Consider the following 26,219-nt stretch of genomic DNA (forward strand, 5'->3'; position numbering starts at 1 on the left):
TAATATCTGTCTACTGTAATTCTGCAGTATCTTTTTTGTTATGAGTTATTACTGCAGGTGGAGGTTTACACCAGACTCATTGTGCAGCAGTATGTGTGATGGTGGTTGGGGTGGTTGGGAGGGGGGGGAGAGGTTGTCCTGAATTCTGTCTGGGAAGAGAGGCAAAGCAGAACATTCCCAGACTTAGTACTTAGCATTGCCACATTGTTGGATTGTCATATTATAATAATGCACAAGGGGAATAAACCCATAATGATGTTGTGTTCCATCTTCTGAACTGAATGAGGCGTATCTTCTTTCTGATTCTGTTTTACATGCCTCCTTTCCTTTCCTTTCCTTTCCCTTTCCTTTTCCTTTCCTTCTTTCCTTTCCTTTCCTTTCCTTGTTTCCTTTCCTTTCCTTTCCTCCTTTCCTTCTTTCCTTTCCTTTCCTTTCCTTTCCTTTCCTTTCCTTTCCTTTCCTTTCCTTTCCTTTCCTTTCCTTTCCTTTTCTCCCCCCTCCCCTTTCTCTTTTCTCTTCTTTTCTTCTAAGGAAGTGTCCAGTGGCCTATGTTTCAGCAGATAATGTATGATTTTTGGTAGTCTTTTTTTTATTAAAAAAAATTCCACTAAACCAAGACAAATAAACAGATTTATTTTTGCAGCCCACCCAAATCAACCACTGGAGGAATTTACAACATTGTTTCATAACACCTCAAAGATAAAAACAGAAATGTTTGTATCTTGGTTTTTGTTGTTGTGATTTATCCCCAGCTTCTGTACCCTGGAAAGAATTCACAGCTTTCTGTCCCACTTGAGTTTTTAAACTTTTTAAATATTAAATCCATATCAAATAATGTGTAAGAAGCTCCTGTACTGCAAAGCACCAGCCTTGAAGATTATTTTTATTTTCAGCAATTAGGAGAGGGGGGCAAAATCTTACAGATATGTTTCAAAAAGAAAAAAAGAAAAACAAAGGTTAAGGTTCCAGCCTAGAGACAAGGCAAAGCTGAGCTGGGGCGATGGAAGTGGAGGGGCATACTGGATATCAATCAATCAGAACAGAGCTGGAAGGGACTTTGGAGGTCTTCTAGTCCAACCCCTTGCTCAAGCAGGAAATCCTATACAAATTGAGACAAGTGGTTGTCTACTCTTTTCTTACAAACCTCCAGTGATGGAGCACTCACAACTTCTGAAGGAAAGCTATTCCACTGGTTGATTGTTCTCACTGTCAGGAAATTTCCCCTTAGTTCTAGGTTGCTTCTGTCCTTGATTAGTTTCCATCCATTGTTTCCTTTTTTGCCTTCTGGTGTTTTGGAAAATAAGTTGACCCCTCTTCCCTCTTTTTTGTGGCAGCCCCTCAAATACTGGAACATTGCTATCATGTCACCCTTAGTCCTTTTCTCTAGACTGGCCATACCTATTTCCTGCAACCGTTCCTCATATGTTTTAGTCTCCAGGCCTATCAGCAGTAGTCTGAAACCGGCCAGATCCTCTGTGGCAGCTCTTTGGAGAAAAAGGCCCAGGCGGGAATCCAGGCTTGCAAATACACCCACCAGACCAAAAACCTGCTTATCCATGCAGACAAAGGGGGGGTGGGCTGGCTCCTCCCCCCCCCCATTTCCTAGGTTAGAATGAGACACAGGAAGGCACCTGAATTAAAAGCTCTGGATGGTTCCTCCCTGCATCTCTGCTATTTTCCCAAATAGAAATTAGCTGCCATACTAGCTTGGATAAAGCGAGCTCTGCGTTCTTTCAGCATTATTTTGTTTCCTACTGGCTCGCTTCTGCATAATGATTGTTTTATATTTTTTATATTGACAGTTTTTATATATTCATTATTTTCTCTCGATCGCTGCACACCGCCTAGAGTCAATTCTTGTGAGATGGGCGAATTTGATTTAAAAAAAAAAATATTGTACCGTGTTTCCCCGAAAATAAGACCCTGTCTTATATTTTTTTTGAACCCTTAAATAAGCGCTTGGCCTTATTGCCATGTGCTCAAAAGCCCGATTGGATTTATTATCAGGGGATGTCTTATTTGGGGGGAAACAGGATAGTTGGTATATTCATTCTTTTCTGTGCCTCATGGTTTGTATGTTTCCATTTTTAATAATGAGTGTTTGATATTTTTATAAGGATTTCTATGTATTTGTTGTTTTGTTTGATTGTTGTATTCTACCCAGAATCATTTCTTGTCAGAGGGGCAATTTATTTATAAATATATAAATAAATAAATACCCGCAGCCTGACTTCGCAGTGCTGCAGAAAGAGCTGGCAGCCTGATGAGCTTCCTTCCCTCCAGAGACTTCTGGTCCTACTGCCTGGGCTCCTGAAACTGTCAGCTGTCCCACTTTCAGAAACACCCAGCTGTTTATTGTTTCTGGGAGAACCCTTTTTTTTTTTTGTAGAAGCCTCATCCTTAAAATGGATGGCGTTGGCAGGGAAATATACTTCAGCTGTTGTGAATGTTCTATTTATTGCATAAGGCTAGGCTAGACGTTATGCCTCTCCAATGAACCTTTAAGTATGCAAGGCTTCGGAGATATCAACCCCGTGTTTCCTAGTGTTGTATGCTCTGGATTATCTTGGGCGTTTGACCACCACTGTCCATTTGGAGGATTTCAATCTCGTCATATTTGGAGGGTGCAAAGTTGAAGAATATTACAGGGCTGACTGTTCTAAATCTCTGCATACAATAAAATGGCCAGCCATGACCTGGAGCAGGGGTCTCCAACCTTGGCAACTTTAAGCCTGGTGGACTTCAACTCCCAGAATTCCCCAGCCAGCTTTGCAAAGTTGGCTGGGGAATTCTGGGAATTGAAGTCCACCAGGCTTAAAGTTGCCAAGGTTGGAGACCCCTGACCTAGAGGTTATTACTGTATTAGAGAAGACCTTTCAAAAAATTTCTGAAGACCAATATGTCTTCAGAACATATTGGAATGCTTTGCTTTTCTATTTAGCTGACAATGAGCAATTTTGTAGGGAGGCCACCTATGTGGAAGAGGAAATGCCTCATCAAACAAAGAACTAAGGACAGCATGAAATTGCATGAAATATGCATAAAATATTCATCAGGATATGTGCACTTCTGGACATAATTGCTGCAATTTAAATAGAGATATACTATACCTTTCCATATTGGAAAGAACATAGCCATATGACCTCTATCTACTCTCTGTGTTGCAGCTGCTGAGTGACCAGTGCTGTCCTATTGCATTGGCTTTAAAATCAGATTTGGACTGTTTGAATTGGACTTCCACTTCAAACAGCACTAGCAGTAGCACTTAGATTTGTATACCACTCCACAGTGCTTTACAGCACTCTCTGAGTGGTTTACAATGTCAGCTTATAGCCCCCAACAATCTGGGTCCTCATTTTACCGATCTTGGAAAGATAGAAGCTGGGGTGAAATCTATTTACCTTCCCTACCGATTCAGAAGTGCGTGCTCTGCATGCTCGCGTTCACTCCACTCGCGTGCTTCACATGTGATTTTAGACCCTCTGCGCATGCACAAAGCCTTCTGCGCATGCGCAGAGGGTCAAAAACAGGTTACTTCCAAGAAGTAACGATGTCCGGGTGAGTGGGCAGAACTTTGCGCTGCCGTCGCTACCAGTTCACCAAACCACGCACCGTCGCCGCTACCAGTTCTCCCGAACCGGTGCGAACCGGTAGCATTTCACCCGTGGATGGAAGACTGAATCAATCTTGGGCCCCATCTGGATCGAACTCCTGGCTGTGGGCAGAGTTAGCCTGCAATACTGCACTCTACCACCATGGCTCTTACTCTCAGTCGGCTTTCAACCCTCTTAAATAGAGGGCCGTCTTAAAAGAAGAGGGCACATACTGATCTCAGACCAATGGTTTGGGTGACTGTATATTTAACTATTACTGAATTAGTTGCTGAGAGATTCAACTTGAGTTTGAGACAACATAAGGATACTTAATCTACCCTTTCCCTGAAGATTAAAGGAGCTGGTAAAGCATCAATTTGTGAAATAATGTTTTATTCTAACTTGATAGCTTCTTTGGAGAAAAGGCTTTTTGCGTGAAAATGGGGTTGTGTTCCACAGAATTGTTCCCTCTCCTTTATGCCTGAATTCTTTTTTTTTTTTTTAAAGGCAAGACTATAGACGGGAAGTGGTTGATGAACATGCATGGAAATCCTTAGTGAAGGATGCTGGCTTTGGTGGGGAAAGGTTTTGGTACAGTAAATATTTATTGTTTTGAACCCATTTCCAGTGGCTAGGTTCAAGAGCAACTGCCGTGTTCATTTCATACAGAGATTTAATAAAGGTGAGTCAAAGGGGCAACTAATTAGGAAGCTCTTCTCTGTTTTGAATCCCCCAAGAGGAGGCAATTAGAGGCTTCCAATACTGTTTCTACAATTGGTAGAAAGTGTTGCTAATGGTGAAGGCAGCCTCAAGTTGTAATTCAGCAATTGCTAGAATGCTACAGATTGCCTGAACCTGAGAAAGTGATGCTGTTATCACTTAGGCCCCAAATTCCAGTAGGCTGCTAGGTAGAGAGCTTTTAGTGGGCGGCATCCCTTCATTTTGTCACTGTCACTGCTGCCACTGCTTTGCCCTTTCTTTTCAGCCCAACCCACACAACTTCCAAAAGAAAAAAAGGGGGTGGGAGAGAGAGAGAGAGGGAGAGAGAAAGAGGGAGGGAGGGAGGGAGGGAAAGAGGGAGGGGGAGGGTGGGGGGAGAGAGAGAGAGGGAGAGAGAGAGAAAGAGGGAGGGAGGGAGGGAAAGAGGGAGGGGGAGGGTGGGGGAGAGAGAGAGAGAGAGAGAGAGATGATTGATAGTATTGCTCTGATTTGCCTCCCTTGCCAATGCATTCTTGCAAGAGTGGCAGGAGCAGAAAGTACCACAGGGGGTGGGGGTGGGGTGTTCCTTGTGGACACATTGACCTTGGCAGGTGCCTAATTACATATTGCACTGCCCCATAAAAAAATACGCATTTGAACTGCTATGGGAGCTCGTTTTGTACCAGTCTGAATTATATCCCTTCTTACTGAGCAGTATCATGAAAGAGGAAGTTGGATCAGCAGTGCACAGTGTGTCCCTAAATCTCTAGGCAACAGAAGCCCCGAATTGGTTGAGATATCGTATGCTTGTCTAGGGTGGAATCAGAGCCTTATTCAGTTCAGAAGCTGTTGGCATGGCCATGGGCCAAGCACTCTCCTTCTACCCTAATCTGAATCATGGGGGTGTCGTGAAGTGGGCGAGAACCCTGCAGGTTCCATTAGAAGAAAGCTTGGAAGATAAAATGAGATGGAAAAAGAGAGAGATTAATAGCTTGATCCTTCAACTAACCTTGCCTTATTTTAGGCTTCCTCTTCTTCCCAGCTTCCTAACACAATGTTGGGCTACCAGACTCTGATCAGAATTGACCCTCTAGCCAGCCACACCATCGGAGCATTTTAATTCCAAAAGGCAATCAATCTTGGGAGCCCGCCTTGCCTCTGCTACATGTGGAACATGCCCTTGGGGTGAATTTGGATAGTCCTCTGGACTCAGTTTGAGCCCGATGTTTTTCTTCTTTGCATAATTCTTTTTGCAAGCTTCTGAGTAGCAAAGTGCAAAGGAAATTGAGCTCAGCAGTAAAACAGAAGAGCGGAATTTCCTGCTGACTGCTGCTAAATCTGGCCAGGACTCCCCGTGTCCACCATGGGGTGGAGCAGGAGGGCCAGCGGGTGAATGATCAGGGGGGCCTTGCCAGATTATTTCTGGAGTCCATTTAGCCGAGCAGCATCTCATGTATGAGGAACTATGGCTCCTATTGTGCCCTGACAGCTTGCATAGCTCCTATCACCCACAGCTGACCAGGTGTGATTGGAATTGCCAAAGACATCTGTGGAATTCAGTGATGGCTGTTATGGACTTTTGTATAGCTTTTATATAGCTTTAGCACTTAAGTGATGAAGTGATTGGTTATTGGTTTAGGGTTTTGTTGTTGTTGTTGTGTTGTTAAAAGTACCATTCTAGAGCCAAGCATCTATAGCAGGGGTCTGCAACCTTAAACACTCAAAGAGCCATTTGGACCCGTTTCCCACAGAAAAGAAAACACCGGGAACCACAAAACCCTTCCCGTGCCTGACTATTCCTTGAGCAGCCACAAAACTAGCATATGTAGTTGAATTAAACATTCTGTTTTCTTCTGAAACTTTTCTTTTCTTGGATTTATCCATGGTTGGCCTACCGGATGTTGAAAAGCTCAATAAATCGCGTGCTGGTGGGTGTCGCACATTGGCAGTTGTGACGCATATTTTGAGTGTCAGGGAACTGCAGCAGAGGGGTGAAAGAGCCACATGCGGCTCCAGAGCTGCAGGTTGCTGACTCCTGATCTATACCAAACAAAACCACACCAAAAGAATAGAACAATTAAATGTGAAGACAGAGAGGGGTGTAATTGTATAAATTGTACAAATCATCAGGGCAAATTAAAATAAGCAACGGTTTGAAAAACACATCTTGGAAACTTGCAAAAAAATAGAAAAGCACTAGAAAAATAGAAAAGAGGTAAGTTTTAGGTGAGGTTTTCCTGAGGGACAGTTCCACAAGCCCTGAAAAAGGCCTCCTTTTGGGTAGCACCCTGCCCCAAGTCCCCTTCTGCCAAAACCATAATGTAACCATGGGCAAATGCAGAGCCCATTCAGACCTGAGTGTTGATGGCAAGGCAGCTGATGTATATAGACCCTATGCCACCTATCACAGCCTTCATCTGTGCTGCAGAAAAGAGGTGAAGAGGAGAAGGAAAGGGAGAGGGAGGGAGGGAAGGGAGGGCAGAGAGCAAAGTGTGGAGGAAGAAAGGCAATTCTGACTTTAACAAAAGAGGTAAAATATTGTGTTTGGCAGCTTAGAAGACCAAAGGTAGCCATCATTTTTGCAGATTGACAGTCCTTTCAAACTAGACAGATTCTCTGTTTTTATCTTTTCCCCCTTTGTATAGAATAGAACAAGTATGGGGGAAATGATCCAAATATCCTTCTACAAGCTGGACGGATTGGAATGTTCTGCTGGTTGGGAATTATGGCAATTGTAGTCCCAATATATCTGAGAAGGCAGTTGCTTGGAGAAGCCTATGATTAGGTTTCCATACTCTCCCTCCCCCCCTCAAAATTCCCTTTCAGTAGGAACTCTTAAATATAACCCTATTATTTAGAAAAAGGGGCTTTGTAAAGATAGGGTGCCTGGAAGTAATTCATACTTTCAGTTATTTATAAAGATGAATTCCAGATCCTGGTAAGCTCCCTCCTCCGCATATTTCACATGTGTCATATAATCACATTTTGCATTTTTAGGATTGAACATTTTCATGCTTTTTAATTTAAATCAAAGTACCATCTTCATGAGGACTGCCTTCTTCAAATTTATGCTAAAAATTGTGTTACCTCAAGGATTGTTTGCTGTAGGTTAAATCAGTTTGGGTAGCATTACAGGGACAATAGCATGGCTAAAAAGGGTTGAAAATAAGGTATTTATTGATTCCTGTAATCAATGAATTTATCAATTTCCCCTTGATGAAAAGAAATTTACTTGTCTAATATTGATATTCCATTTTACAATGAGAGCTTCCATTTTAATTCAAATTATCTTAAATATAGATCTGACAGATTTCTAAACAGCTCTGAATATATAGTTTTCTGCTTCTCAGGGTCTCCAGTAGAAAGAATAAAAGTTCAGTACAGATAGTTCTCGACTTATGACCACAACTGAGCCCAAAATTTCTGTTGTTAAGTGAGACATTTGTTAAGTGAGTTTTGCTTCATTTTACGACCTTTCATGCCTCCGTTGTTAAGTGAATCGCTACTGTTGATAAGTTAGTAACATGGTTGTTAAGTGGATCTGGTTCCCCATTGACTTCGTTTGTCAGAAGGTCACAAAAGGGGATCCCATGACCTTGGCACACAGCAACGGTCATAAATATGAACTAGTTGCCAAGCATGTCAATTTTGATCACTTCATCATGGGGATGCTGCGAAGGTCATAACTGTGAAAAACAGTCATTTTTTCAATGCTGTTGTAACTTTGAATGGGCTCTAAATGAACTGTTGTAAGTCGAGGACTACCTGTATATCTTTTCTTAATTAAAGTTCTTGCTGCCTGCCTCATATTCAGGTCATTCAAACTCCCCTCCAGAATCACTAAGCAGACCCATTGTTTGGCCGTCGGCCAAACAATGTTGACTGGTGGCCCCCAGGGGGAGAGCCTTCTCTGTGGGGGCACCTACTATCTGGAACGAGCTCCCCCCGGAGATACGGAGGATCCCGGATCTGCGTACCTTCCGTCGCACGCTCAAGACTTTCTTATTTCATCAAGCTGGCCTGACCTAAGTTTTTCCCCTTTTTAAATGGAAATTTTAAAATTTGGTTTTAAATTATTGGGGTTTTAAATTAGTTCAGCCAAATTATTTAATTCATTTTATTCTATTTTAAATCTTGTATTTATATGTTTTATTCTATGGCTGTTCACCGCCCTGAGTCCTTCGGGAGTAGGGCGGTATACAAATTCAATAAAATAAATAAATAAATAAAATAAATCTCCACGCATGGGAAATTGGTGGAGCTTTGACCTTCCAGATGTTGCTGAATTACAATTCTTAGCAACCTGAGGCAAGGTGGCTAATGCTAAGGGATGCTGGGAGTTGTAGTTCAACAACAAATGGAAGGCCTCATTCGTCAGACACCAATCCTATTTCATCAGCCTCACTGCATATGTTGAGATCTGACAAACATACTCCAGGGCTAAAATACAACCCACCAGCCCCTGTGCAGCATCATATGACAATGTTTCTCCAGCCTATTAACTGTGATAATCTGGACTGCCACACAAACAAAATCTGCATGAACATTTTACCTGCTGGAATGTAACATGGCAAGACTGCCATGTTACATTCCAGCAAAAGGCTGGGCATGAGGGGGACTATTAGTAACATTTAAATTCATGAATATATTCAAGAATAAACAGCAAAAAAAAAATCATATTATTTCAATAAAGTGTGTTTTAGTAACGTTCTGTTCCTATTGAGCCTGCTGAAGCATTGACTCTTGTTTTATCAAGAATGTCCAGTTGGTCAAGGATAAAGCAGTTCAGATTAGCTGGGGAGCTGTCCAGTATGAAGAATAGTGTGAGAGATGTTGCTTCAGCAATGGCTAGGTTCCAGCTGAGCAGTTGTGTAAGTGACTTTGCTGCCTTATGTCTTTCTTACTTGCTTTTTCCTGGCTTGACTGGTCTCAGAGAGGCTATTTTGTTTTATCTTCATCCTCAGAAAATGGTCAGGGAAGAACTCTTTTCAAATTCATTTATTGAGGCTTGACATGTTTTGGAAAAGAACAAGGCTTTTCTCAGGGCATTCAGCAAGCTGCAAAAGTAAAATTTATTTGTTTGTTTATTTCCTGCCCTTATTATTTTTATAAATAACCTAAAGCAGCAAACACGCACAATACTTCTTCCTCTTCCTATTTTCCCCACAATAACAATTCTGTCAGGTGAGTTGAACTGAGAGAGAATGACTGGCTCAAAGTCACCCAGGACTAGAACTCACAGTCTCCTAGCTTCTAGTCTGGTGCCTTAACCACTAGACCAAAATGACATAAGTCTCACTTTGGAGCTAGAGTAACCATATATGATCTGGAACCCAAGTATGAACTGAAAAAATAGAAAAGTATATTGCAAATACTCCATGAGACAGTTTCTCCTCTGGCAATGTTGATTGGGAAAAAAAAATAAGTCAACAGTAGATTTGTCTTTGTTGATCTGAGAACAAAGAAGGCAAAAGCAGAGTGAGTTGGAAACTCACACAGATTTCAGCCTCTGGCAGTTTTTGCAATCTTCAAAATCTCATTAGAGATGCTGGCTTACCATAGGATGGTTACTCATTTCTCACACTGGAAGCTCAGTATTGGAGTTATTTACCTGATACCTAGGTGTCTACTTCTAGTGTCTCCAATGCATTCTGGGAAATAATTCCACTAGGGTGGTGTTCCTTAACCTTGAATTATGTCACTCATCTTCCTCAGCAATACACCATGCCGATTGTGGCTGATGGGTATCATAACTAAGATAGAAGGAGCTGTGTGGAGGGAAATGATATGGAAGGAATAGGTAAAGGGAAGCAGAACCAACCAGCCTGCAGTTTAGACGGGGAGAGGTAATTGGGTAAAAGGCTACCCCTTGAGGCTCAGTTCAGGACTGCTCTGTGGGAATCTGAAGCAGGAACAGAGGGTGCATTGCAAGCTGCAAAATTGTTCGATTTCCTCTGCATTTCCTTTTTTGCACATATCTGTAAAACATACACACAACCCTGCCCGAGAGCAAATATCATAGAGGCAGCTCAAAGGGAAAGAAGGAGATCTAAATTACTGCCCAGCTTGGGATAATGTGGAATGAGTAAAATACATTTTATAAACTGTAAAAGCTAGAAGAAGTAGAACAGATCGTGTTAAAGATGTACGGCCTACTGTAAAGAGAAATTGGAGCGAAGGCTAACCCAAAAGGCAGTAGCAGCAGCCATATTTATTGTGATGTAAGCTTTCCTCAGAGGCAGAGCACGTTGTTTGCTGCTGTGTCAGGGGTGTGTGTGTAAGTATATTTGCCAGTGTAATGAAGGAGAGGGATTGTCTAAAAAAAGGCCTTAAAAGGTGAGGGGCCCTTATTACAATTGTGCCCTTCCTGCTAGAAAGCCTTTGCGGAATTTCTGTGAAATACAGCTTCCAAGTTGTATTTAGCTGATCACAAAGAGAAATCAACGATTCAGGCCAACCGAGTCTTGTTCCTCTAAGGGCTCTTTCTCATCCTGATTCAGCGTAGGCCACCGCTGCCATTCATCTCTCCTTGCCTCAGGCCTTAATGAGGAACACCAAGGCAGAGTCGGATCTCCTGAAATCTCTGAAGGGCTCTGTCCTCTGAAGACGAACCTGATGGAGCTGCCACTCACAGGGGGAGGAATCTCTTTAAGAACAGCACCTTTAACTAGAACAGGGGTCTCCAACCTTGGCAACTTTAAGCCTGGTGGACTTCAACTCCCAGAATCCCCCAGCCAGCAATGCTGGAGACCTCTGAACTAGAGCATTGCTAGTTCTTCAAACATGTTTTATTAGCACACACTCGCTCCCAGATTAAAAGGATGGTTGAAGGTCCAGGATGTAACTATTTGGATGGCTGGTTCATGCCGTCGATGCAGACAGTGAGTAACCTTTTTCTCGGTCTTCCAGCTTCAGGCTGCTGGTGGGACATTCCCTGCTAATAAAAAATAGTGCAAGAGCCAGAAGGCTATGATTCTTTCAGCCTGTTGTTCTTCCACATGTAATAATATTTTCCCTGTGAAAGAATGGGAGAGAACTTGGTCTATCTTTTCTGGATAGGAGAATGACATGCTTGCAGCATTTTGGTGCCCCTGCTCAGTTGAGCAGACTCTGGAGCAGACTCCCTCGCTCACTTGTGCCGATTCAGCTCATGAGCAGGAGGCTCAAGGAGACCACTCAGGTTGCTCCTTCCACATTCTCGCCAGGGGTTTCCATGGTTTTAACTCACGTTATCTTCTAGAGTGAAATGAACTTGAAATCCTAATGCAGTCTGCCAAAAGTAAAAAAGAACAACAAAAAAAGGAATAAGCATCACATGATGCACTTCAGTGCAATTTGAAGTTCTCTAATTTAAGCTAATGCATTTTGAATAAAAATAGGAATTGATTGGGATAGGAGAGTCAAGAAGGAAGAAAACAAGGTTGTGGCAGCCAAATACGTGCAGCAATAGCTTTTAAAGCCCCTCAGCTGGTTCGCAGAATTACATTAATGCATTGTAAAGCCGTCAGCCCAAGACTGACCTCTTAGAAGTACAGGCCCTGCACTATGGAGAAAGACCAGGTCCCTTCTGTTTCCTGTTTCATTTAAAATGGTCTTTGACCATTTGGAAGCCCTCCCCCCAATTTAATAACTAAAACTGTAGAGTAGAGTAGAGTAGAGTAGAGTAGAGTAGAGTAGAGTAGAGTAGAGTAGAATAGACAAATGGAATGGAATGGAATGGAATGGAATAGAATAGAATAGAATAGAATAGAATAGAATAGAATAGAATAGAATAGAATAGAATAGAATAGAATAGAATAGAATAGAATAGAATAGAATAGAATAGACAGAGTCAAGAGAGGAATTAGCCTGGAGTCATTATATTGCCACAAGCAATCCAAGTCTAATCCCCACTCCTTGAATTCCACTGACTCTTATCTAGTACCAATTTAGTGCTGAACATTAGCTGATTAGATTCATGTGTATTGGCATCAGCAATACATCTTCCTAACTGGAACTTAACATGTGTGATCCTGATTCTTAGCGCTTGATAACGGAACAGAACAAACAGAACAGAAGAGAATGCTCATGGGACACCAACCTTGAAAGTCAGAAGCTGAGCAAATCCAGACAAGGGTTTAAAAATCCTGTCTGAGAACAGGAGTTTTGCTGCTCCATCTCCAGGTAATCTACTGTCATACAGAGCAATGCTCTGACTGAGTGTGGAGCTTCCTCTTATTTTTCCGATATTGGTGATACAGTGGCAACCAGAAGGAGTCCTCATTCCATATATTTTGGGTCTTTTTCTTAGGCTGGAGGGGTGTTTTTAAAAATGTAAATAGATGATTAAAGCCTCATGCACCTCAACTACAAGCTGCACAATGTCACCATTGAACTAGGTATTACTTTCATCTTCCCTCCCTTTCAGTCACTTGGTTCAGCTTGAAGGCTGAGAGGAATGCTTAAGGAATCAGAAAGTATTGACCAATATTCATTAAAGCAGTACCTTTCTTGCAGGCTTAGATTTTAGCTTTAGCAGGCCCTAAGAAAGGTCTATTTTCCCAAACTGGGTGCCATCCAGATTATATCTTTAGGGAGATCAACTGGGGGAAACTTCTGAAAGTTGTTTTAAATTGGGCTTAGATAAATCTGGAGTGAGCAAAAGTCTCTTAAATTGAAGGTGGTGGAAGGAGAGGCACCACAAACATATTTCCCATTCTTCTCTGAACCTGACACAACACTAAGACTCTTAAAGGTCAAGGGTATCATATTTTTCCTCTATTTTTAAAATTCCAAACTGCCTTGCATTTGCAAACAGTCCATTCCGTTCGGAAATCCAATAGTGATTTAATCAAATCACTGGATCAAATTAAATTTCCACATCAGATGGCTGAATCAAATTCGTCATGTCGCTTTATGCACATACAAAAATACCTTTTCCCTGGTTGAATCCACTTTCCGAACAGAATGAAATCAGTTTAGGAGGGCTCACCTTTAAAAAAAAAAAAAAAAAAAAAAATCCAAACACGACCAATTTAGAAATCAAATCACCATGACTGTGAAATCTGCATCCCAATAACTAAATTGAAATGGATCTGATCTGTTCCCCAACCCTCTCCTGTGTATGGAGAAAAAGTAGCTGTAAAGGTTTGGAAAGAAAAAATTAAGGAGAGGATATAATTGCCGAACGGAAGCTATGCTGTGCATTAAAGTGGGGAGGGGTTTTTATATCAGTCTATGTCTATTCTCTAGGTAAAGCTTCATAGACTGGATTTGAGAGGCTAAAAATCAGCTTGCAGTAATGAGCTGGCCAAAAGGGACACTGGGACAAATTCCCACAATCCTCTTGCATTTTCCTGTTGTCCTCTTTGGTCTGCTCCTCTTCATTTACAGCCAAGAATGCTGAGATGCCAGAGATAGAAGAGGACAAAACTGACTTTCATCCCATAGAGTCAAAGCCAACTTTTGACTAAGCTGCTTTTAATCTCGAACTGTGCTATTATTAGCAAAACACCTTGCCAGGGTGAAAGAAAATGAGCAGTCTCTCTTAGCCAAAGCACTGTCAGGTTAGAGATGTAACAAAATGATGAGAGGAGAAGCAGCAAGAGGGAAAATTACAGATACAGTCTATAGAAGGAAATAGATGCTCCCCGTCACTGCGATAAGGGTGGTGCATAAGCAGGATAAGCAGGGATGCCAGATTTAAATTTAGAAAATCTCTGGAAGAAAGCAATCGATTCGGAGATGTGATTTAGTGACAAGACAGAGTAGTCCAAAATCCAGAATCGGTTTCCTTGAATTTTGCTTAGTAACTTTAATTCTGAGCTTAACCTACTGCAATAGCATTCTTGTGAGTATATTCTAAGGTGGCAAGGGGACAGCGTGAATCTTGATGCAAGCTTGGGGGAAGATGGACTAGGAAGAGGGATGCTAAATTGTCAACTGGGAGAAAGAGAAACTTTCCTTTCCTTTCCTTTCCTTTCCTTTCCTTTCCTTTCCTTTCCTTTCCTTTCCTTTCCTTTCCTTTCCTTTCCTTTCCTTTCCTCTCCTCTCCTCTCCTCTCCTCTCCTCTCCTCTCCTCTCCTTCTTTTCTTTTCTCTTTTCCTTTCCTTTTTGTTCTGAATGGCAGCACTATTTGCAGAAATGCAAACAATTATTATGATTTTTGTGAATTCATAGTGATAAATGCAATTATTGCATTTTTAAATCATAATTGCTCTTCTTTCCCCAAGAAAGCTTCCCTGCAAAGAAGGCTAGAGTGACAGATAATGACTAGCACTTTCTTAGCACAGTATTGGCCCGGGTCTTCTTAACTGAATTCCAGGAGTCTGCTCTACTGTATCTACACTACAGTATGCAGGTAATCCTCGATTTATGACTAGAATTGAGCCCAAAATTTCCATTACTAAGCAAGACAATAGTTAATTGAGTTTTGTCCTATTTTACTACCTTTCTTGCCACAATTGTTAAGTGAATTACTGCAGTTGTTAAGTTAGTAACACTAACTTAAGTGAAGGTTAAGTGAAGGTTAAGTGAATCTGACTTCCCCATTGACTTTGCTCATTAGAAGATCATAAAAAGTGATCACATGACCCCAGGACACTGCAACCATTATAAATAAGAGTCCATTCCAAGTGTCCAAATTTTGATCATGTGACCATGGGGATACTGCAACAGTCATAAATGCGAAAAGCAATCATAAGTCACCTTTTAAAGTGCAGGTGTAACTTCAAATAGTCATTAAATGAATGGTTGTAAATTGAGGACTACTGTATTGATAGTTATTCTAACCACAGGATTTTTGAGAAGCATGGCACCAGAAGCTCATTAAAAACTGGCAACCCAAAATGTAAAAGTTCATTTAATCATAGACCAAAGATCCTTTTGAGATATTTTAAGATTAGGAAAACAAAATTTCAGTGGTATGGCTTCTTTACAGATGTTTAAAGTGAAGAGCAAAGTTGCATCTGCCAGAATCCTATCTCATATAGAAATGCATTTAAAGCTTTACTCAGTATACCTGAGACAGGGTCTGAGAAGACTCAGTTTAAATATTCCTTTTCCTTGAATACAGTACAATAACTTGCTGTTTCCTTTGCCAAAGGGGAATAATAATAATAATAACAACAACAACAATTGACTTTTCATGGCTCTTTCAAGGATTATTAAAAGTCATATTGATATATTTGTCTCCCTTGAAAATATATTTCCTGCAGCCTTTTCTCAAATGAAATCTACATTTAAAAAAAAAACACCATGCAATATTTACCAGGAGATCATATGACAGTCAGAGTGCTCCCTCCACATACACCCACCCACTTCAATCAATGCTAGCAAATAATATACATTGGGGGAAAGTATTTTAAGCCAGTCCTCTCAATGATCAATGTGCAGTGATGCTGGGTCAATAGTAGAATATTAACCAGTATTTCTCCTATAATTTTAAAATAATACAGTCATAGGGCACCTGGGTTGCCCAGTATATAGGCTTTTTGTTTTGATCTACTGCAGCAGAACCCTGGAGTCCAGTGTCACCCTATAGACCAACAAATTTAATATTGTTGCATAAATAGGTTATGTAATAGTGAATACATTAACCCTAAAGGTGCCAGAAGATTCTGCTGTTTTTGCAAAAAGATATAGAGTGAGATGGCTGCTGTTCTCCCCAAATACCTCAAAGCCAAGGTCATGGTCATTAATTCTGATTACATTTCTTTCTGCTCTCTTAGAGTTTATGATTGATTTTTCTATTCATTATTTTATTTAACTGCTTTCCGCTGAATATTTTAATAGAACAAAATCATTCTTTAAAGGATGTATGTCCTCCATAATTGATTGCAATTTGTGTATCTTTTGTATCATCCCAAAATCAGATTTGATTCTTTCTTCCCTGTTATTAACAGGTGGTGAACACTCCTAGAAGCCTCTAAAGCAGGGGTCTCCAACCTTGGCAACTTTAAGGCTTGTGGACTTCAACTCCCAGAATTCGAACTCTGGGAGTTGAAGTCCACAAGTCTTAAAGTTGCCAAAGTTGGAGACCCCTGCTCTAAAGAATTCACTTGTTCCCTTCTAGTGGGGGGTTACCAAAGGTTGTTGACCCTGTTTCCAAGGAAAGAGATATGACATACATTTATTTTGTTGGTCAAAATTCTACTTGTGTTTTAGTAGACAAGTTAGTCCTATAAGAGTTTATCAGTTTACCTATTTATTATTCTGGATGGAGCTATTATATGCAAACAGTTTAAATATATCTTTCCAACAAATCAGATATCCACTTTATAGTTGAGCTTCTAATTTTCCTTTCAGTGGATTGTTGCTATCATTATTACTATTCCAGTTATTATTGATGATCCTATGATTATTTTTATACAGCCACTGCTGAATATACAAAGTATTTAATATATATTTTCAATTCCAATGTGGAAAAATGAAAATAACACACACTGTCCAATGGAATGTATGCCCATGGGATATCCCCAGCTGCTGCAAAGATACCTCTGACTGCCTTCATCATAACAAGGGATGATTTTCTGCCTCCAAAATTATGTGTTAAAAAAACCTCCCAGTGTCATCTGTATGGCCATTCTCATGGCCAAAGGGGATAAACAGTCAATCAATTGGACTAAGCATTGAGATTCTGGTGGGTGTAAGAATAAAAGTTTGTTCATTTATCCATTGTAAGGAATAGCCTCCCCAAATGATTTACAGAGGTAAAATACTTTGCCATTATAAAGGCATTCTCTCTTCCTAAGGGCTCTGATTATCGAGTCTACTTGCAGTGTGGTGGGGAGCAGACTTTAAACCTTCTGACCACAATCTAGGCTCAGGAATTCTGGGTTTTGTGATTCTCAACAGGAATGGGAAGGCTGGCTTTATATGTTGCTTTAGAACTGTGAGGTGCCACGTCCATATATCAATATGTCTATCAAGGAGCTTAGTTCTTGATTTGGCTACTCAGATAGCAGAATGGTTTTTGCCTTGCCTAAGATATAAAATAACCTTAGAACATTGTGCCGGGGGAAATAGTGGCATATGTTATCTCCTTGCCTCCCCTCCTTCTAGTGCTATGTTTACTAGAGGGAGTTCTTTCCTAACGGTAATACTCAGGCTCATCCCATGAAATGAAATTGATGGGTAAGAGATTTGGGACAGAGAGAAGAAGCTTTTCTTTGCTAAGCAAATAGATTTAAAGCGGACTGAATAAATTCATAGCTGATAAACCACGACCCCTAGATAGAAATCTCAGATTTTATGACAGTATTTCTTTACATGCTTATTCCTGGAAGACAAACGGAAGAGGCCTATTACTTTCACCTCCTATCCATGGCCTTGTTTTTATTTATTTACACAATTTATTTATTTATTTATTCCTTTCATTTTAATTATCATAATATAAAATACAAATGAAAACAAAGATAATAGGGAAATGGGGAAGGAAACAAATGAGGAAAGGGAAGTGTGGAGTAAGGGGAACAAAAGAAGAAAGAAAACGCATTAATTTCCAACTTTTTTCAGTGTAGTAGAATAAAAATAATAAAAATACAACTTTAACTTTTTACTTTTATATACTTAGTATATACTAGAGATTTCAATAACAATACATTCTTGAAGATATCTCATCTTATAGCAGGTTTCTTATGTTCTCAGTGCTTATGCCAAATAGACTTGGAAACCACTTCTGAACTTTGTGCTTGAGGTGGAAAAAAATGAAACTTTGATTTTGGTTTTTACCAATTAATAGGTTTGTTGTTATAGAAATAGCTAGTTTATATTACTGTGTAAAAGTAAAAAGTTGAGGTTTGATGCTATTGTCTTATTCTACTATACCAAAAGGATTTTTTAAATTTTATATTATAAACTAATAAAAAGGTACTTATAGACTGCCTTATTTCTCTTTCCTCCCACAGTTGCATTTCCCATCACAATAATTATCAACTATGCAAATTGTGTATTAATATTGTTGATTTTCTAGAGCAAAAATGTAACTGTTGATGTGAATTCTTAGTAACTATAATATTTAGGAATGCCCCCTTTAAATGATGGCTTTGTTAAAGTGATGCAAAGGGATGAATGTTTTTACACTTGTCCTTGTAAGAGATTGCAAGACATTTCAGTTCCAGTGAAAAGATACTAAAACTCCTCACTCTCATTGCCTCTGTTAGTCACACTTGTGTGTGGCTGTGTGTGACAATATATGTGTGTATACGTTAAATGTGTGTTTGTGCCTATGCACATATGTAGATCTGTAAAAAATAGCAGTCAACAAGAAAAAAAATCTTGCACATGTATTTTGTGACATGTTACTTCAGGTAGGTTATTTTGTGCTTCCTAAATATTTAAAAACAAGATCCCCTCACACTCTGAGGGAACTGCCTCTAATAGGCATGTATGGAATTACATTGTTGCCTGTTTTTAAATATTCATATCTGACTCTCAGCAAAAGTTCTAAGTTAGCTGACAGGAAACCAATAGCTTTCCTTCTACCATATTTAGAGAGAGTGGATTTGTTTCATTATTTGGGGAATAAAGACTTTCAGGATACATGTAAAGTTGACTTCTAGTTGGGCTAAGGTAGGGATAGGAAATTGATTTGAATTATTCTAATCAATATATTTGTATCCCTGTTCCCATATTGCTTGAAGAAAGTTAGAAGGGGGATTTCTGCCAAATGTTCATGACAATCATTTTTGGGATAAGATAATCCAATCTTAACCTAGCTTCTCCTACATTTTACTGGGAATTCTGGGAATTGTAATCCTAGTATATCTGTGTCTCACTCTTTAGGCATAGCTTTGGAATCAATTTATTCGGTTCCTTTGTACATTCATCTAGTTATGTAATGAGACCAATAATCCAAGTTCCATTGAGGTGGCCTCATTTTAGTGACTGTGTTATGCAGATGCATAATGCATACACAGATTCACACTCCTCTTGTTTCCTTATGGCAACTTAAGTATATAAGTAAGGCAAAGGAAATTCTTCATGCATTGGGTGGGATGGATCAAATATGTGTTGTATTTCTCTGGTTTATGGTTTGGCTCCAATTTAGATTACCCATGGATTTGATCATACTAATTAGGGCTTCCTGTGAGTCCCTTGAGTTCTAAAGAGAATTGTATGATGCCTTGGTGGTTTCAAACTCTTTTTGGGGGGGATGACTTAATTAGCTGTATAGTTGCATAGACCCTGCATGGTGGTTTGGCATTCCAGGCTAATTCCAGTGGATAAGAAAATTAAGTTGGCAGAGAAGCATCTATTTTGGACGGAATTCCTGTTTCACTCGACACAAGTTTTTAGAAATATTTTTAAAACTACAATTTTGCTGCATTCACACAGCACAGTAAACCACAAAGTAATCAACTACTTTACTACTAAGGATCATCTTAATTATCAGTCCTTTTAGAACTATAAATGAATACATAGAGAGCAATTAGTTTGCGAAGTCAGAAATTCTCCTTGTTGAAATGAAATAACTCTATGATGCCACAATGAGCCAGAGCTATAGAGCCAAAACAACTCTAAACCTTTAAAATACTAGAATTGACAAATGAAACCCAGTTTATACAATTGATAAAATCAAAAACATTACTGATTGGCCCACTTCTAAAAGCAAATAATAAATTGCACACTGGACTACAAAATCAGTCTCTTTTGGACATATAAGGGAATGGCTGGTGTCTTTTTTTCACTGACAGGATTACTGAACAGTACAAGCAAATTCAATATGAGAGAGGAATCTTTTTGCAAACCTGTATCCTGTATACAAACTTTTTCTAAAGCATCCCTCTTAAAATAAAAATGAACAGTGCAATATAGAGATATGGTATTAACACAAAATACCTTACAGTAGATTTCAAAGCAACTTCAGGAATAACTAAGGGAATTTTCTACTGGACTATGATATAATATTACACATATAAATTATGGATGCAGAATAGATAATAAATCATGGGGGAAATGTGAGCATGGATACTATATTAGCCACTTGTCTGAATGTCTTGGAATCAATAGTAAACAGAAAATTGTCTGAAAAGTCTTTTTCAGAACCCTGGACAGCTCCTTTGCCTTGTCAATAACTTGCTGTACAGTACAATCTATGTTTTCTGCCTGTGCTTGGAGGACCACTGGTGGTCCTTGAAGATACTGCAGGTGGTCCTGGGTTTCAATACCATTACACTTTCCCAAGTGCTACCAAAATTCGAAAGATGTTTTTGGTTCAGCCAGTGTTTTTGGTTGAAATCTTGTAAACTATTGGCATTTTCATTTAATTTTTTTGCAAGAAATTAGCATCCTCGCTTGAAATTTCACAATATTTCAGATAGCTGAATAACTTTCTCCTGAAAGTTGGATATCTTGCAAAATATTGATCATTTTAATTTTAAAAATACATTTAATTTTGAAGTTCCATGGGCACCATCAAGAAGTCACATACACGTAAAGCAATTTACATAAAGGAAATAGTTGGGAATCACTATCTCCATGCTATTATACTGGGTACAATGCTTATTCTGTTGATTTGGGAGGAAGAAAAAAATAATAGTTTGTATGGGAGGAAGGATGGAAGGACTTGAAAATTGGTGTTTCATTCCTCAATAGCAGCAGCCACACTGGGCCAAAGTCTTGTTTCTCTGAAATCCTATGAAGAAAATGTTCACCCTCAAGAGATAAGCAGGAGACAATGAGACACAGATACCTTATTTACATTAGGTGTTTTGTGTTTAGATGCAATTGTCTCTTTTTGAAGACAAGAAGACAGCACTGGAAGTCAAACATTTGATTGCTCAAATATTCCATTCCCTCTTTCTGACCATAGTCTCAAAATGTTGCTTGTTGAATCTTGATATGTTAGCACTAATTACATTTACTACTTATAAATCATTTAGTATGATCACCATACACCTTAAAGCCTATATATTCTTATATTATGCCTACCAACTCAGCCTCTATGATACTCTTATCTCCACATATGAATATTTATTCATAACATTGGCTGATTCGGTTGGTTCCTGATCCAGGTTTAAATCCACTACTCACTGAGAGATGTCATGTCTTTGTGTTGGATTTAGAGCACTTGGGAAACATACTCACACATACTTATATAATTAGGACTGAGGAACACTTCAAATTTGTTTCTAAAAGTCAAGTGGAGGGCAGCCATGAAACCATTGGAAAAGACACAGCTGTTTTAAGGAATTTGAAAAAATTAAACATCTCCATGTTCCAAAGCACTTTTTAAAATTAGAATATGAAGCACTATAGAGCCCTGAGGTAAATTTACCAATTTCATGCTGGTTCCTTAAAAATTAGGACTCTTACTTTCTTTTTCAGCTGAAACTCACAGATTTATATGAATACTGTAGGCTTTGTTTGCCTTTCATATTCAAACATGTTACCTGTTTTAGTCGGAGATTAATTGACATTACAGCCTGAACTCTGCAGATATCCTATTTTTTGCTCCAAACATTATGCATATTTACCAGTCAGATCTAGAAATAAGCACTTATTCACCTTCTTTTAATTGAATGTAAGAAAATTCCTGTTACCAGTTTATCAATTTTGCTCTATAATAAAACCCTGATGTGGGATAATTTGTTTGTTTGTTTATGCATATGTGTGTGTGCGCGCGTGTGTATGGGTGTGTTACATATTACATTCTTATATCTTTTAAATGGTATGTTACAAAGAATATTGAGGAATTTCTTTTTATTGCTTGATTCAAATGCTTGAAGCTTTGATTTATTAATCTGGTAAATTTGTAACCCACTTTTATCAATATATTTAAAAAGACAATGGAAGGTTTGGATAATATGCAAAGTAGTTTATATTTAATCCCTTGATTCCAAACCCTGCTTGTAGTTAAATAATCACCTTGCTTTTTTTTTTTTTTTTATCTTGATGTCTTTTACAATATATCAACATGTATTCAGGCCCTTGGGATCTGCAGGCTCTTCCTGGGAAAATAGCATTTTAAAGAATATCAACAAATTAAATATGATTAACCAGGAAAGGTTAAGGAAGCTGGAGAGACAGCAACGTATTTTAAATTGCACATCATACTACACTGTGCTATGTTTTAATCATAGTTCTTGACTGAGGCACATTGATTGAGTTAAGCCATAAAATTTTGATTGGCAAACATTAATGTTTGAGTTCATACAACAAGTTGACTTAAAATTAAATATAACACATGGGGCTTAGCGGAAGGGTACAAAAACCATGGGCCACCAACACTCTTTTTTGCAGATCTCTGGATTCCCCCCAAAGAAAAACATTTAGGAAAAGAAAAGGAACATAAAGTCTTAGAGATATCTAAAGGCACCTATTACGCTTCTATAAACTCCTCACACAAAGAGAGACATATATGCCCTGGCCAAGCCTATTTGGGGGAATTAGCCCTTAAGACTAGTGTATCCGTCATGCTGATGAAAGGTATACATTCCTGACTTATTTCTATGTGCCACTGCAGACATTGGTTGACCTGAGAGCTTCAGGCTTTGTTGACATGAATGAGTGGCAGGACCTTGACTACAACTATTGCTTTTCTAACAGGTTTCCTTTGGGCAGCAGGAACACCCTTTGTGCCAAGCTCTAAGAAGGCCTTCGTCTCTGCTTCTTCCATGGCTTGGCCCCCTGGCTGGCTGGCCTCTAGAAAACCTTGTGGCCCCACCCCTGAGGCTCTATAGAATGAATCCAGGAGACAGCCAGGACTGAGCAGGTAAGGGAGAAGAATTTGCAACCAGGGGACGGACATTCTTTGCAGAGATGATATTTTCTTTCTGGCCAATGTCTGCCTTTCTCCGTTCCCCTCCAAACAGGTTTTTCATTCTGTCTACCAGACTAACCTAGCTCAAGTCTACTCTTCATCCCCCACACCTCTGCCCAGTGTACCCAGCTGGGCTGCGGCTCACGTCCAACATGGGAGACATGGCCAACAGCTCTGTGGATTTCTATCCCAAAAACCAGCGGCGAGAAATGAACCATGCAGGTGGTTTTGGCTGCACCCTGTCGGAGCTACGCTCCCTTATGGAGCTGCGTGGGGCTGAAGCTCTCCAGAAAGTCCAGGAGACCTACACAGATGTCAACGGGCTCTGCAGGAGACTCAAGACGTCCCCCACCGAAGGTACCAGATAAATGACTTGGGCAGGCTCATAATCAGTGGGATCATCAGGTCAGGGTTTGGGAGCAGGACCCAGAGACAGAATAAATAGGTGCTTCTCTAGGACCCACTGCAGATGAAAGGAAGGGAAAGAATGCATAATTAGCGGCATGAAATAAAGGAAGTAAAATGCATTATTATACAGCAAGAATTGCCAGAGGATTGCACATTTTAAGGAATGCAAAGTAGTAAATTTTATCATCTTAAGAGGGTCCTTTACAAAATGTTTAAATCCAATTTCTTTTTCATGTACATCACTTTCAATAATCTCAAATTGTTCTTGTTGTTATTTAAGGATGCTTCAACCTCTCTTTATACCTGTAGCCTCAATATCTCAATGGAAACTTGTTAAAATGTAGCCATTCCTTTCATTTAAAATGCTTATATTAAAATTGTTCTATGACTTATAACCCACCATCTCAAAGTCAACTACACATATCTTAAGAGTGCTACATATTGTAACCCATTAACCCTCTAAGAATTAGCTCTAATAATCTAGCCTGTCCCTAAATAGTCTACTGCAGGGGTCACCAACCTTTTGGACCTCAGGGACCACTAAATTCATAATTTTAAATCCTGTGGACCACTAATATGATCTGCCTAATGACCAGCTTGGTGGGCATGGCTAGGTGGTCATTTGACTGGGTGGGCATGGCTAACTCAATGTCACTCATGTTGAGGGGTGCCTCGTCAGTCTCTACTCGCCCCTCCCCTGCCAGCCACTCCTCATCTCCCCACCCGGGCTCCTTAGGGCCCCAACAGGAAGCAGTTGCTGAAGCTAAATAGCCACTATGAGAAAGAGTTGACAAAACATCTGGCTCAGTTCAAATTGGATCTGGCTGAGAAGGAGGCTCAGCAGAAGCACCTCACTGAGGACTAGGAGCATACACTTTCCAAGCAGAGGGAAGACTTGCAGGAGCGCAAGGCCAGGTACTGGCACCTGGAGACTCAGTGGGCTGAGATGGTCAGCCGATTCCAGGACATGAGGCAGTCCCACTGGAACAAGGTCCTCCGGCTCTTCGCCACCAGCAGTGCTTCCCTCCAGCCTTCACCCAAAGCCCCACACCAGGAGGCTGAAGCAGACCCCAAGTCAGAATTTCTGCCCCCCTCTGACCCACACAAAAAGACCCCGAAGGGGGAGACTCTCTGCAGCAACACAAACATTCATTGCATGTATCCAGCCCAGGGGCCATAGTTTGAGGACCCCTGATTTATGCAATATAAAAAATGCAAATAATTTTTCTGCGGACCACCAAAATTTTCTCACGGACCACCAGTGGTCCACAGACCACCAGTTGGTTACTGCTGGTCTATTATTCCAAGAATTAAAACATTATTTTCTTAATAAATTAATCAGACCTACTGATTTTAGTAGCAATATTTATTTAGGAGCATATATACCTGCATTGATGTTGAGGCACTATCGAAACCCCCTTCAAAACAAAGTCAAAGGGGAAGTTGTGTTCCCCTTCAAAGCGGCACATTGGATTGGCTACCCAAACAGGAAGTCAAAATGATTGGGAGGGATATGCTATGCATGCAGAGAGGCTTCTTCCATTGATAGCACCTGGTCTCATCAAGTTGGATCACCTCAACCCTTTAACTTTGAAGCATCAAAGTGGAATTGCTTGATTTTCCAAATGAAGGCACCACCTCAAATTACATTGCTATGGAGGTCTAAATCAATGTGACACATGAGTTAGAGAAAAGCCATTTCACACAGACATAAGAATTATAATTTTTAAAAAGCAAAGTTCCCTTTACCTCACCATCTGGAAAATGCTTCCTAGAGTGCATAAGTCTAACTGTCTGTCTGTCTGTCTGTCTGTCTGTCTGTCTGTCTGTCTGTCTGTCTATCTATCCATCCATCCATCCATCCACCCATCTATCATCTATCTTCTGTCATCTATCATCTATGTACCCATCCATCTATCAATTATCTATCTATCATCTATTTATCCATCCACCCATCTATCATCTATCTTCTGTCATCTATCATCTATGTACCCATCCATCTATCAATTATCTATCTATCTATCTATCTATCTATCTATCTATCTATCTATCTATCATCTATCTATCTATCCATCCACTCATCTATCATCTATCTTCTGTCATCTATCATCTATGTACCCATCCATCTATCAATTATCTATCTATCTATCTATCTATCTATCTATCTATCTATCTATCTGATTAATTGACTAAGAATTAATTATATTTTCAGTAATTGGATGCTTAGCATCCTTAAAATATCCGGTCCTGGCACCTGACACAGAAATATAATTAAATCACTTATTCCCAAGTGGCCAAGGGTGAACTTTGTCAGGATAGTTAGTGTCTGCCTAGATCATTTATTTGTCATCATTTCTAGCAACAGCCTCCAGAGACTTGGGTGGGAGGGTGAACATGATTAAAAGGAAGCAGTTTGAAGCTTCTGAAAATGTGTGAAGGGTGTGATTATGTATTGCCTAAATCTGCCAAGTGTTTTGTGCAATCCTGTTCTGGAATAAAATAACCAGAGTGCTATATATGTGAGGGAGCTGGATATCTGTGTTATGAGCCTTTGTAAGAGAAAGGAACAAAGCCATGTAATTTTCCTTCCTTCCAAAGCTACAGCGATAGACCAAAGGAGAAAGTCCAATAACCTGTCTGCCCTGTATATTTTCCCAATAGTTTTCATTTAGATCAAGGGTGGGCAATCTACAGCCCTCTGGGCCCTTTTTTCCCCAGTCTTCAAAGCCCACCCCCGCACTTGAGATTACCCTACCAAAGACTGACAGTAATCACAG

At 39.9% G+C, this 26,219-nt stretch overlaps 1 protein-coding gene across 7 annotated transcripts in view; it reads left to right on the top strand.

Moving 5' to 3' along the window:
• The window catches only part of ATP2B3 (ATPase plasma membrane Ca2+ transporting 3), a 131,580-nt gene that overhangs the window by 25,431 nt on the left and 79,930 nt on the right, over nt 1–26,219 (top strand). For all 7 annotated transcript variants that reach the window (XM_034434193.3, XM_034434194.3, XM_034434196.3 and 4 more), the window contains 2 exons: nt 22,821–22,986; nt 23,087–23,391. In XM_034434193.3, the coding sequence (XP_034290084.2) occupies nt 23,187–23,391 (205 nt within the window). In that variant the 5' untranslated portion in view covers nt 22,821–22,986; nt 23,087–23,186. The remainder of the gene's footprint in view (nt 1–22,820; nt 22,987–23,086; nt 23,392–26,219) is intronic.

The sequence above is a fragment of the Pantherophis guttatus genome, chromosome 2 (assembly GCF_059756535.1).
Source record: "Pantherophis guttatus breed Tessera chromosome 2, ASM5975653v1, whole genome shotgun sequence".
NCBI classification, from domain to species: domain Eukaryota; kingdom Metazoa; phylum Chordata; class Lepidosauria; order Squamata; family Colubridae; genus Pantherophis; species Pantherophis guttatus.